The sequence below is a fragment of the Acomys russatus genome, chromosome 3 (assembly GCF_903995435.1).
Source record: "Acomys russatus chromosome 3, mAcoRus1.1, whole genome shotgun sequence".
Classification (NCBI taxonomy): Eukaryota; Metazoa; Chordata; class Mammalia; order Rodentia; family Muridae; genus Acomys; species Acomys russatus.
The window spans coordinates 74,356,151-74,369,181 of NC_067139.1; the positions used below are offsets into that span (position 1 = coordinate 74,356,151).

General features: G+C 43.9%; 1 protein-coding gene across 12 annotated transcripts in view; it reads right to left on the bottom strand.

Moving 5' to 3' along the window:
* Kcnma1 (potassium calcium-activated channel subfamily M alpha 1) overlaps positions 1-13,031 on the bottom strand; it is a 699,737-nt gene that overhangs the window by 25,581 nt on the left and 661,125 nt on the right. For 7 of the 12 annotated variants that reach the window (XM_051142922.1, XM_051142921.1, XM_051142919.1 and 4 more), the window contains 2 exons: positions 10,687-10,800; positions 4,747-4,877 (listed from right to left, as the gene is read on the bottom strand). In XM_051142922.1, the coding sequence (XP_050998879.1) occupies positions 4,747-4,877; positions 10,687-10,800 (245 nt within the window). Of the gene's footprint in view, positions 1-4,746; positions 4,878-9,818; positions 9,900-10,686; positions 10,801-13,031 lie in introns of all 12 variants that reach the window. The other 5 variants (XM_051142911.1, XM_051142912.1, XM_051142920.1 and 2 more) reach the window with 1 other exon arrangement.

Here is a 13,031-nt window from a genome sequence, read left to right on the forward strand (position 1 = left end):
ATGGCACTCTGCCTTTCGTCTATAATTGCACTAAAATTGTCATTTTCCATGTCATATCTGCCATTTTTTTAAATATTTGCCAGTTTTCATGGTGTGGATTTTTATTTTTAGTTATTTTCTTTCATAAGCAATGAGAACTGTTTCAATTATTTTCTCCCGGATCTGCCTTGCCTGGTGCAGCAGCAAGGGGTATGTTCTTGGGGCCAGCGCAACCCCCCGCTGTTTGCTGCTCAGACACAACACTGCTGCTCGCCCATCTGCCTTGGCTGCACCTGTGGACTGTCTGTCTGCTTATGAGCAGAAGAAATAGAGGCTCTTGGATGGAGTATAAGATATGAGTCATAAGCAGTAAATTGCTGGCATCTCTGGGATGGCACTGGCTTATCCTGGGCTGACAGCTCAGCCTCCAGCATAAGGCTCCCCCACGGTTTGACGCCTCAGGAAGTTATAGTATAGACAGAAAGGCAGGTGGGGTGAACCTTTGGCTCAGATGTATATATTATTATCCAGTCTTACTAACACATATATAGTCATTTCTGACACCAAGAGACCAGTTCATACGAGACGTGAAAACACAGAACATCTCCCCTGTAGACTTCTGACTCATCTATGCATATAGCTCATGAATCTTACCTTCCTAAAGCAATGGTTCTCAACTTGTCTAATGCTGCAACCCTTCCAATACAGTGCCTCATTGTGGTGACTCCAGGCAGAAAATTATTTTAGCTGCTACTTCCTAACTACAATTTTGTTATTGCTATAAATTGCAATGTGTGTTTTTCGATCTGTATTTTTCAATGGTTTTAGGTAACCCCTGTGATAGGGTCATTCGACCCCCAAAGGATGAGAACCACTGTTGTGTGCAGGAGACAGAATAAGCAACCAGACACATGCATACACATGTACATACATGTAAATAAGAAACCTATGGCTCTGTTCCCACATGTGTCTTCGTGTTGAGAGGTCTTCTTACCCAGTCACCACAGAAGCACAAGGGGTTGTTCACATCACACTCAGTTAACAGCTGGTCTCAAATGATTCCCAAACAATGGGAAAAAGTTAAGAAGGGCTGGTGGCGAGTCAGAACCGGAAGCTTCGGGTCTACTCGGTGACCTTATACCACACTGTCCCAGTCACTTCACTGCTTGACATCTACTGTCCTTGTTTGACATTATTCATCTGTTCCGACAGTTATTATCTCTAGACTATCTAAGCAGAAAGAAGATGTAAACAGTAGGAGGTCATGGCCCACGGTTTTCTTTCTATTCTGAATGTGTAGTACGGAGAATAATGTCTGTTAGTTAGTGGGTGTTAAGTAAATGGATCGGTTAAGAGCAATAACTACAGTACAGCTTGAGAGATCTGGTCATATGCTAACTAATGCATGATGCCTTTACAACCATGGCCACAGTCTCAATCGGACAAGCTAGAGGACATGTGTGAGTATTATTCCCATTTTAAAGATGACAAAAATGAAGCCAGAGAGATTTAGGGTCCATAGCCAGTAAACTAGTATGACGAGTGAGCCAACGTCATATCGTCTTATTCCAGGTGTCTAGGTAGAAGTGGAATTAGGACTGGGATTTGGAGGTAGTGAGACTGGGTGAAAGAGAAATCTGAAGATTCGCATACCGCTCTAAAAACATACTCTTCCTTTCATTCTGTGTGTATGTGGGTATGAGAGAGAGAGAGAGAGAGAGAGAGAGAGAGAGAGAGAGAGAGAATCTAGAATCATTCTGAAATTTTCATTTCTCAATTGAATTCTTCCGCCTACTGGCACATATCCATACATTCATAAGGACAATTATTTCTCCCATCATGGTGTCTCTGTGGTCGACCTGTTGAATGGAGCCACAGGGCTGCTTCTGACATAGCCCTATCAATTCCAGGAAGGTCCATAATGAATTTAAAAAAATTATTCTTTCATCCAAGTAGTAACAGCAGGAGTTGAGTGATGAGAAGCAATTATCAGGTAATGTGGATTCCTTGAATAAATGGCAACTTGGGGAGTATTGCTAGGAAAAGGGGATCACTGACATCCAGAGAGACCCGTGAAGGTGTTATGATGGCGCCTGTAGAGGGATGTTGGGGTTACCTCTTACCTCTGTTCTTGCTGTTTGGAGGAACCTCACTATAGCTGTTCCTAGGTACAGCCTTGGTAATTGACTGGTCTTATTATTTTTTTCTTATAAATGAAGGTTGGGTTGGAACACAAAGAAATCACTGATTATACTTTGTCAAAAGGTCTGAATCTAATTGAGTCTGTTGAGCCAGACCTCAAGTTTTTTTCACCCTAGACAATAGAGCGAAGTGTGGAATAATTTGGCTAGGATTTTGATTGATGACTTGAAAAGGCACTGTCAATGGGTCTCTTGGTATGCCTTGAATTAAGCTGGCTTATTCACACGATGGTCTGAAAGATCAGACCATAACACTGAAGTGGGTCACACAGTTCCAGGCCCTCAATAACTAATGCTGCTGCTGCTAAGTATGAGGAAAAGATGCTAGGTTCCAGGAGCACTGTTTCCAGGCTGGAATGTAGAAGAAGCACTGCTTCCAGGCTGGAATGTAGAAGAAGCACTGCTTGCTTCCAGGCTACTATATGGCTCAAGCCACTTGCTCCCAAACACTTCAATTTGGTATCAAAAGAGACTGGTGATGACCTTTGAAAATCATTATTAGAATTTAGTTCACTTCTCATCTGAGTTTCTGAGAAGTGCCTAGAGAAGCTATCAGTGGTTAGTTTTACAACGCATACTCAGATGCACCCCGCCTCCCTGTCGTGTGGCCCACCCCCGTGCTGTTCCTCATATGCCTCTGTGTCTATGTAGAAGTTTCAGTTGCATCACTTGGAATTCGCACCGACTTCATGGGTGTCTGACACGCCCATCTGTACACCGTCACTATTACAGAGTTCTCAGTAACTTACGAAAACATACTCTTTATAAATGACATGTCTGGTCCTACCTGGAGCACACTGACTGTCTAGGGATAAACACAAATGTTATAAATTTTAATTTAAAAAACTCTTCCAGTATTTACAAGTTCTGAAGGAAAAAACTCGATTAACAGCTTACTTGCCTTTTAGTAATATCAGAGTTCTAAAATCTCTGGAATTGGGATCAGAATTAAGTGACATTTTGAAAGAGACAAGATCTAGCGTCCCACAGAGAAGCTGGTGCCTTACTGAACTTAATCATGTAATGCCTATTGCTCTTTTCAGCCTGCTCAAGCGTTTGTATAAACTGAGCCAACATCACCAGCAGCTCTAAGATCAGTAACAGTATCCCAGGAAACCAGGAGGGCCCTCTATAGGACCCACTGATTCTTCTTATTGGCTTGAAAAGCCACCAGTCAACCTTAATTCAGATGAATGTTATTCCACAATTATTCTTAAAGCCATAATTATGATCTTTCACTAAGATCTGCTTACATCTGCACCACACTCGGTAATATAGAATAACCTAAATTTGTCTCTAAAGGCCCCATGTCTTCCTCTTTCCTCACACAGTAATCCTTTGGGGATTTCTTTTAATGAATAGATGATAATAATGCATAATTAGCATATAAGTCGCTTAACACAATCAAGAGAACAATCTTCTTAAGCAACGTGAAAATATATGTATGGAAAATGCACTCGGAGTTTATGTTTCCAGGTTAATGTGCTCAATAAAACTCTATTTCGTGGGTTCTACAAAGCTCAGTTTTCATCCAGACCACAACCCTGCTTTCACAAGTTGTGAATTTGACTATCTCAAAATGAAGAGCATCTCCCAACTGGTAAAGAAAGACACTGTTGAGAATGATTCCCGGCACCTGTTGTGGCCCGTTCTCAATGTCTGCTGTCGTCTGTTGCTGCGGTGAACACTACTGCACTACTATGCTGGAATCTACTCATAATTGTTACATATTGGCAGGTGGGTTATAAAAAACATGGGAAAGCAAATGGATTGACCACCTGATACACATCAAATCGCTAAATGAAACAGAAACACTTCTGATGTCTCAATCAACAGCTCCTTTCCGTTAGCATCATTCTGCCCCTGCCCTTCAACAGGGAAGAGCCATATGTCTGTTCCTGCTCCTCACCAAAGTATAACTCTTTTAGAGACAGGTAGGGACTTTGGTGTGACCCGTGGCACACTGTCATTCCTACTTTCTGTTCACATTCAGGCTGTCCCCAAATGCTCCCAGTTTTATCCATGAATACTTAACCCCACCCACCTGCCTGCGTTCATATCAGCACTGCCATCCTTCCAGCAAGAAGAGATGCTGACATGGACACCAGCCCCAACCTTGCCTGCCCAAGCCATCTCTAGCAGACAAGGCAACTGCTTTCAGACGTGAACCTGCCCACATCACTCTACAGCATGAAGTGGACTCAAACCACAAACATGGCTTTCTATGGCCTCCCTGCCCCTTCCTCACCATGGCTCTGCTTCCATTGTCTTCCCTGGGAGAGGCTCACATCTTGGTATGAGATATTTATTTCCTTAAGGAGTGTTCCTCTTATCTTCCAAAGCAGGCCATAGCTTTCCCTGTCTTCCCTGCATGTTGGGGAATTTATAATCATTTACTTGGCTGATTGATAAATATTGGTGCCTTTTCTAGAGAGAAAGGTTTACGAATGTCTGCTCTTTACCATGCACAGTTCAAGCTCTTTCCAGTGTCTCCTCCTACTTTGGAGATGGCCTGTGGGTGCTCATGCCACCACTTGAGTGGAGAGAAAGAAGCTAGGCAACTCACCGCACTCATGAGTGAGTCCAGGACGCTGACGGCGAATGCTGTCCCACATGCAAAGGGCTGCGTGAGGTACAGCTCTGTGTCAGGGTCATCGTCATCGTCTTGGTCCAAAAACTGAACATTAGTATCGTTCACTGGAAAAGGCATAAAATAAGAATTAGCACTGAAGACTATACACGGGTAAGTGACTGGCTGAGAGACACTGAAGTTACTGCAGAAGAAAAAAGCATGGCAGAAGCTGTTCATGGCCCTTGGTGTTGGCCAGCTCTGGCACACAAGGGCCTGCTCCTCCAGGATTGCTTTAACTTCTAAGACTTGGAAAGCAATGAGGTCAACCATGTTTGCTCTCTGGCAACTGCTAAGGACTGGCAAGTTGATAGTGTTGACCAGTCCTTTGTGGCAGTTTTAGACTCATGGCCAGAAACCCTCTAGGGCATTTTTTTTTTTTTTTTTTTTTTTGGGCAGCCAAGTCCTTTGCGAGATGGACATAATTTGATGATGAGTAGCCATGCTGGGATGGTAAAGTTAGGCGCAAAGAAAAGAAAGCAGCTCAGTTAGAAGGAAAAGCAATGGACCAGAAACACAGCAAGGGCAAGTGGGAAGGAATTCAACCTCAGGCAGGACCCACAGTTCGCCCCAAGGATGGGCCTGGGTAGCACCTGGCCTGCCTGGCCTCTGAACCCAGTCCCATACCTAAAGGTTCTACTGGACACTCAGGAATGGATCCTGGATGCCTCCTGATGTTTTCAGACTTTCTCTGCAAATCTCCCTCTGCTCTCTTTCCCCCTTCTGAACAGCTTTGTCTTCTTTGTGTCCTAGAAGACGTGGCGATGGTGAGACACCTTCCTTTACTGTCCTCTGAAAAGCCCCCAAGGGCTCTTCCTGCATACATCCACAGACTAACGACTTGTGTCCCTCGGATTTCTTTAACTTATAAAAAATTAAGTGATGAATTAACTTTTATTCCTATCTTGGCTTGAGCAGGCAATAAGGTGAAGTGTGGAGAGTTGGGGAGAAGTGTGATTTCTGGAATAATTAAGGTAGTTTTAGGAAGAGAAGAGATGAGGTTTCCTTTGAATCTATCTGCAGCTAATTCTCTTTCCTGGAGTTATTGTTTTAATTTTTTAAAGGAACTTTCTTGACAACTTTCCTTTAAAAGACAACAATTTAAAAAGTCCCTTTTGTTTATTGCATGAGTTAGAATAAATGATAATAGGATAAAAGGCTAGGTGTGGAATTATTTTCAAATGGCATCATCTTCTCCCTGGAGAATGACTCTAACGGAGGGAAAGCTTTGCTGTAATTTTTCCAAATTTGATCACATTTGGGTCCCAGTTGTCTCAGTAGCGAAGTGAATTGCACAATAGTGGGCAAAAGTCTCCAGTCAGTTCTGTCACCAACTTCTTTGGCAAATGGTCCCACAGCTAAGTTAGTCTCAGTGTACAATGGAGAAAGTATACACTCTCACAAGAGGTAGCTCAGAGACTCCAGGAGACTAGACTTGATGAGTTTGATCCAGGACGCAGGGCATGACGTGCACTGGATAAACGGGGGGCTGGGGTCCCAATTGTCTCTCAATCCATTATGTTATAGGAATGCCCAGCCTCTCTCTCTTCTCCTCTCAGAAACGCTAAAGGTTTACTTATGAAGCCTGCAAATGGGCCTGTTAAGTTGACTTATGATAGGCCCTAAGCAGCCTCCATACCTATTTCATGTTTGACTGAAAGTGTCTCTGTATGTCCTGAACTCCATGTGGAAATGTAATAGCATTCTTGTGTTAATAGGAAGCTTGAGATCAGCCAATCACTAGTGGTTTAGTGTCCAAACTAGATTCAAATAAGACGGGCTCTGCCTGTAGCACAGCCAGGCTGCCTCTGTGCAGCATTCTCCTATCTTACACTTTACTTCCTTTTCTTTGGAGATACATCCTGCTCTCATAGTGGACCAAATATGAAGAGCCCTATTGCTATTGGTCCCTTCCCTACTCTAGAATTATAAATAAAGCAGCTTAAAATTTCTAAACCAGGCAGTGAGAGATGGCTCCACAATTAAGAACTCTTGCCGTTCCTGCAAAGAACCTGTGTTAGCTTCCTAGCTCCAGGGAACCCGACATGCTGCAAATACTCATACACAGAATAAATTAATAAATATTTCTTCGAAAATTTAAAAACCAGGTTTGTCATAATTTTGCCTTGTCTTTTGTCTGTCTCTATCTCCCTCCCTCCTTCCCTCCCTTCCTCCCTCCCTCCCTCCCTCCTTCCCTCCCTCCCTCCCTCCCTCCCTCCCTCCCTCCCTCCCTCCGTCCCCTCAACTCTGTCTCATATATCCTAGGTTGGCTTCACACTCACTATGTAGTGGAGGTTTAGGCCAACCTTCTGCTCCTTCCCTGCTACCTCTGCAGTGCAGGAATTATGGGTGTTGACTACCACGCCCAATTTATGAAGTGCTAGGGATTGAACCCAGGGCTTTGTTGATGCTAAGCAAGCACTCTGTATCAACTAACTAAACCCCAAATATGTACGGCTGTCTTTTGATATTCTAAAAGTACATTGTAAAGGTCACAGTATTTCTACTCTGGGGATCAGAAAAACCACATGCATTAGGATATGACTTTATTCGTTGACAACAGCATCTGATGGTGCTTTGCACCATCATTTTAACTGGGACAGTGTCTTTCTTTCTGTGTGAGGAGTAGGGATGAGATGGTGTCACGCTTGTGCGGCCCCGAGTAGAAGAAACAACTCTGGATACGCAGTGATCTAAGGGTGTAGGCTACTGAGAGAAGTCAAAGCAAGAGCTTCTCACTGTGGACCTGGGATCCCCAGTCTTAGAAAGATAATAGTTGTCCCCCTGCCCATTTCCCAGAATAGCAACTACATAGGAAATAAGATGTAAAAAGACATTGCCCCACAATGTATGTCATCAGATACAGTTGGAAAATAGTGTGTTAAATAGACTCAAACAAAGTTCTTTTTCATGGAAACTTTAGGAGCCTTTGTCATGGGCGTATTGGGATGGATGAAGACTGGAATATTCTACAGTCTAAAAATGTATTGGCCTTCGTTGCCTCTGTCTTTGTGTGTGTTCATGTGTATATGTATTCCTGTATGTATGTGTTCATGCATGTACGTATTCATGTGTGTGTGTATATGGAAGGTAAAGGTTAACATAGTTGTCTTCCTCAACTACTTCCTGCATTATTTTCGGAGGCACGGCTCTCTCAACTGAATCTGGAGCTTACAAATTCAGCTAGACTACATGGCCAGCAAGCCTCAGGGATCCTTCCAGCTATGTCACCAAGGGCTGGAATTACAAGATGTGCACTGCCATGCTCAGCTTGGATGTGCATGCTGGGAATCAGCACTCAGGTCCTTGGGATGGCACTGCAAGCACTTTACCCCATGCAGATCTCCCTCATCCAGTCTCTGTATCGTTTAAGGGGCATATGGCTGGAGTGATGTAACAGAGCACATGTCCCAGGGCAGGTGACAAATAGTGAATATTTGCAGGGGTGAAGTCGGAGAAGGGGGTGGTCTAAGGATAGGGGTGTAGCTACCAGAGAAACTAGCCTTAAAAGTAGAAGGAAGAAGTGGCCTGAACTCTAACCATGAGGGAAAAAAATCTGCATGGTAGAGTGTCAGGGACCTAAAAACCAAACTGTGCCTTGTATCTGAAGCCCCAAGCTTTCTGCTTTCTCTTTCCACTAGTCAACAACTAGGGTATTCTAGCCTGTCAATAGCACATGGATGCCAAACAAAAAAAGAAATTCTTGGCATGGGTGCTTTGGGAAAGCTGCTGTAGGTATCTGTTGTGGAGCCGTTTGGATGACTTTTCTAAACAGTAGTCTGGGTCACATGGGCTCCCTCGGTCTTTTATGGTCCTATGGTTCTAAGAAGAGCGATGGAGAAACCCAGGCTTTTAGCCAACAACGCTAAACATGAAAAAGACACCTTTCCTATTGTTGGAAACAGAAAATAGTGTGATACTCCTTGACCTGAGTGAGTTTGTCCTGATAAATAGCTCTGTCCAAGAACAAGGCAGGGCTGCATGGCGGACAATTTATTCCTTCGTTTCTAGACACCTCACAAGCAAGATTACTGTGTTAAAAGCCTGCTCTCTTATTTTGAAATATATTTGGGGGACAGGAAAATGGAGTGTTCATTTCATTTGTGAGTCATGTGGAGGCAGGTGCTCCCCACCTCTCCTCCCATGTCTCTGCCAAGAAGCCCTTTGTTGTGTCTATTTAGAGAAGATCAATCTCTAGTTCTGAGAGCCGCTGCTGATGGGTGCCCTTCGTGGGTTATTAACCAAGTCATGGGGAACCATGGAAGGGCCTGACAAATGCAGTCATGACCAGGGGCCTTTATCTTCAAGATAAATCTACTGTGAGGCTCCCAGGGAGGGCTTTGGGCCGGCAGAGCCGGGGTCAGAGTAGAGGGCCGCCAGCCTGTTCCGCACCCTTCTTGGAATCTGGCTTTAGGAAGAAAAGATCCCCTGGGAACCAGCTGCTTTTTATGGCTTCAGAAACAGAACTTCTAAGAAAGGGCCTAGTAGGGGGGGAAAAAGGCAAATAAAGTCAGAATAAAGAAAAATAAACAGCTGGAGGGAAGGCACTGTCTAGGATTTCTTATCTTAAAATTTTTATATTTCTCCTTTGACTTCCTCTGAGAGCTGTGAAGACATGTCAGTCAAACTGACAGCGTGTTGGAGGACAGATATAGGAAAGGGGCTGAGGAGAGGGGGCACGTGTGGGATTTTAAACCGAGAGAGTGAGAAAGGCTTGGGCCACAGAAAATGAATTAGAGCACAGGTGCTTTGGCAGCTCCTGCCAGGTCATGTGGGTGTGATCAAAGGTTTACTGATGCTGTGTGGGGAAAAAAATCATTAAGAAAGGCCAGAACAAGACAGTCGATTCCAACCAGAGCCACAAATAAAACACATTCAAAGCAGTGCCATGGGGTAGCCTTTCTGTTACAGCCAGCGAAATGAAGGGGCGGGGAAGCCAATGAGAGTTGGAAACACTGAGATCAGAACAAAAGAAAATACTGATGTCAAGGAAGACAAATGCTTCTTACCCAACTCCGTTATCATTAGAATGTGCGTCCCACTGTTTTTTTCCTGATTGACTGATACCAAAGGCAACTTGCCCGGTTTTGCTAATTGGATAAGGTATTTAAGGGTCAGGGAGAGGGAGTGGAGGAAAAGTGCAGAGAAAAAGAAAAGAGTGAGGGAACAACAGAGGAGGCATTCTCAAGCTAAGACAATAGAGGCTGTATTGTCTCAGGGGGAGGAGCCGTCCACGAGTTTCATGACTTCGAACAGGCTACCAGAGAACGGCATGGGCAGGCTGGAAGTTGGATTCTATTGGCTACAGATTACAGCATTTAAACACCCACTCCCCCCCCCCCCATTCATATTTTGGCCATTTATTGAAAATGACCTTTGGCAAGAATCTCAACTAAGACAGGGCCAAAGTGGAGATGCTACATAGTAGAGCAAACAACCATTTGACCCAGTTCTCAAAGGGGATCCATTCTCAGATGGAATCGGCTTGGACCTGAGGTTCTGGGCAGGGATTCAACTGTGGGAGCTTCTGAAACACAGCACTCAGAAGACACACGTAGGGCAAGAAGCTGCCAGGAGAACCCTTGCCGCTTTTCTTCCCCCTTCCCAAATGGATGCCCCAATTTCAAAGTCATCCTCATGCTCCTTTGAAAACAGTAGCCAGAAGGGAGGAAAACTGTCTATTTGCCTCTCAGGAAGGATAGAACAGTTTTCTCCTTCAAATATCCCGCCATAACTATTCTCACCTTTGCTCTTCCATCCCAAGTCCCATAGCAACCTATAATGCCTAAAAAGCTAAAGAACAGGCCAACCTCCTTATATTTTCCAGGGTCTCAAGGACACAACACCCACCCCCCTGAGCTGACAACGACCCCCTACCAAGTTCTGTGATGATGGGGATGTTGACCCCTGTTGTGATGGATGGCTGGCGCAGCATCCCATGCACTGGGCTGTTGTCAGGTGACGATCTGTCCATCCCAGGAGGTGTGAATCCTAGTGGGAAGAAATTCAGAGAAGTGGAAACTCCGGAAATGATAGAAGTACAGTATATACAGAACCCTCACAATACAGGGTACATGTTATTGACAGCTCACAAAGTAACGGGATACACTCTGAGCAGTTATTTTGTTTTTGTTTTGTTTTTTTGTTTGTTTGGTTGGTTTTTTTGTTTTGTATTTTTAGGACATTATAAGAAAACACTTGAAACAATTCTAACTTACTCTGATACCAACCTAAAAAGCCAGAGCATATCAATATATAATCTCCTCTCCTGTCAAATTTAACACTGTGTCTAGTTGCCCTTGGATAGGAAGGACTAGGTGACATGCAAAATGTTCTTGCTCACGAAAAGAGAGCAAAGAAGCCTACACCACTTGGGCTATATGACTTTGTCTTGTCTTTCTCTTGTCCCTTCTCTTCCCAAACCACGTCTAACACGGACACATGAGTTACCTTGGAGACGGAGTCGAGGCAGCTGTCTCAGACTGCCCTGACCCATAAAACATTTGCAGTGAAAAAGAACGATTGGCTGATTTAAACCACTGAAACGGTTTGCTTCTTGTGACCACAGATGATCTACACTTGTCCTGCCTACTCGCTTAAGCCAGCTGATCGCATCTCCTTCTGTTTGGTGAAGAACTTAGGTCTGGACTTTCACATAGTGTTTTTGCCTGGTGAGACGTGAGGGTAAGTCTGCTCCAAGGCTTTCAGCAATTGTCCCTTGGTCTTAAAAAGAAATGCATAGGAAGACATCTCTTTTGATTGCCCCTGGGCATTGCTTTACAGGCTTGCAGTTCCAAGACCCATGACAGCATCTTCCAAGAAGGTTGGACATCCAGTGAATACAAAAGCAGCTTGCTGATACTGTCTGAACTGAGTAATAGAACTATCCTTGAGTTCCTGAGGCAACTAACCCAGCACTACCAAGAAACCACGAGACTTCTGAAAAAGGTAAGATTTGAGATGTCAACTTTAGTAAGGGTGAGACTTCCTCCAGGCAGGCCCACTGAGATAAAGATGCAGGCAAAGACACAGAGACAGGAAAGTTTTTTGCATCATGCCTGCATGGGTTAGAAATTCATTTTCCAACTGAAATACACAGCGACTGGAGCTGCCAGCTCTCGGCTATCACTGGCTTTGGTTTGTTTTTGATTCTCATTTTATTTAATTAAAAAGTATTTTTGGAGATAAGGTCTTTACTATATGGCCATGGTTAGTCTGGAACTCACTATGTAGACCAGGATGACCTTGAATTTACAAAGATCCACCTGCCTCTGTCTCCTGAGTGCTGGGATTAAAGGTATCTGCCACCACACCTAAATCTTTGGTTTCTTATTTCTACATGGGTTTACTAATGGATGAAGGATTTAAAGGAATAAGGACGCTTGGCTTGGTTTCCAAATTGAAACTCCGAATTGATCATAGGATCACATTTTGTAGACAGTCACCATATAGCAATGGGACAAGGCTGTGCTGACTCTGGCATTTGGGAATGTCTGTTGCTCAAGAATTGCGTACCCTGTGGGAGGTTCGTAAGCACAAAATGCCAGGGACATGTAAGGTGGCTTTCTCATTTTCTGTTCTCCTTTATAGAAATACTCTATCAGTTGCTCTACTTTCAGGAAGAATAAGAAGTATTACTTAGTATGCATTCCCTGCTTGCACTTAGTTCTTTTGTAATGTTATCGCACCTCAAGCAGACCAAGTCACGCTGAGTGAGTTAGCGTTCATTCTTCCTAAACTTTGGAATGTGTCTGTTTTCCAGCCAACCGCATAACCAGGAGCGTGCATTTTAAATGTTAGCTGTTTTCTTCCCTTCAAACTGTGAAGGGGAAGAAATAAACTGTTTTCATCAGAAGTTGCATTCAGAAGCATGAAAAATTGCAAGTGACAGCTGTGCAGATTCAGTGGATGTGACGTTTTTGAATTTCTTCGACTTGACAAGTAAACACCTTACATCGGTAACGCTATATGCATAATACATGGCCTGTATTTTGACATCCATCGTCAGTGCTGACTTGAGAAAATATGGGTGTGTTCCTCAACGAGCAGCACCCATAAAGCGGGCAGAGATACAGGTTGTACAGCGTTGGGAAAGGCGTACTTAGTGCAGAGCCTGCAATGAGCCAGTGCATCCTTTTATTTTTATCTTATTTAAAGATTCTATTTTCAGCTGTGAAAAGACTCAATTCCTTTGCATGAAACCTTCATTGGGAAGTGGGGTG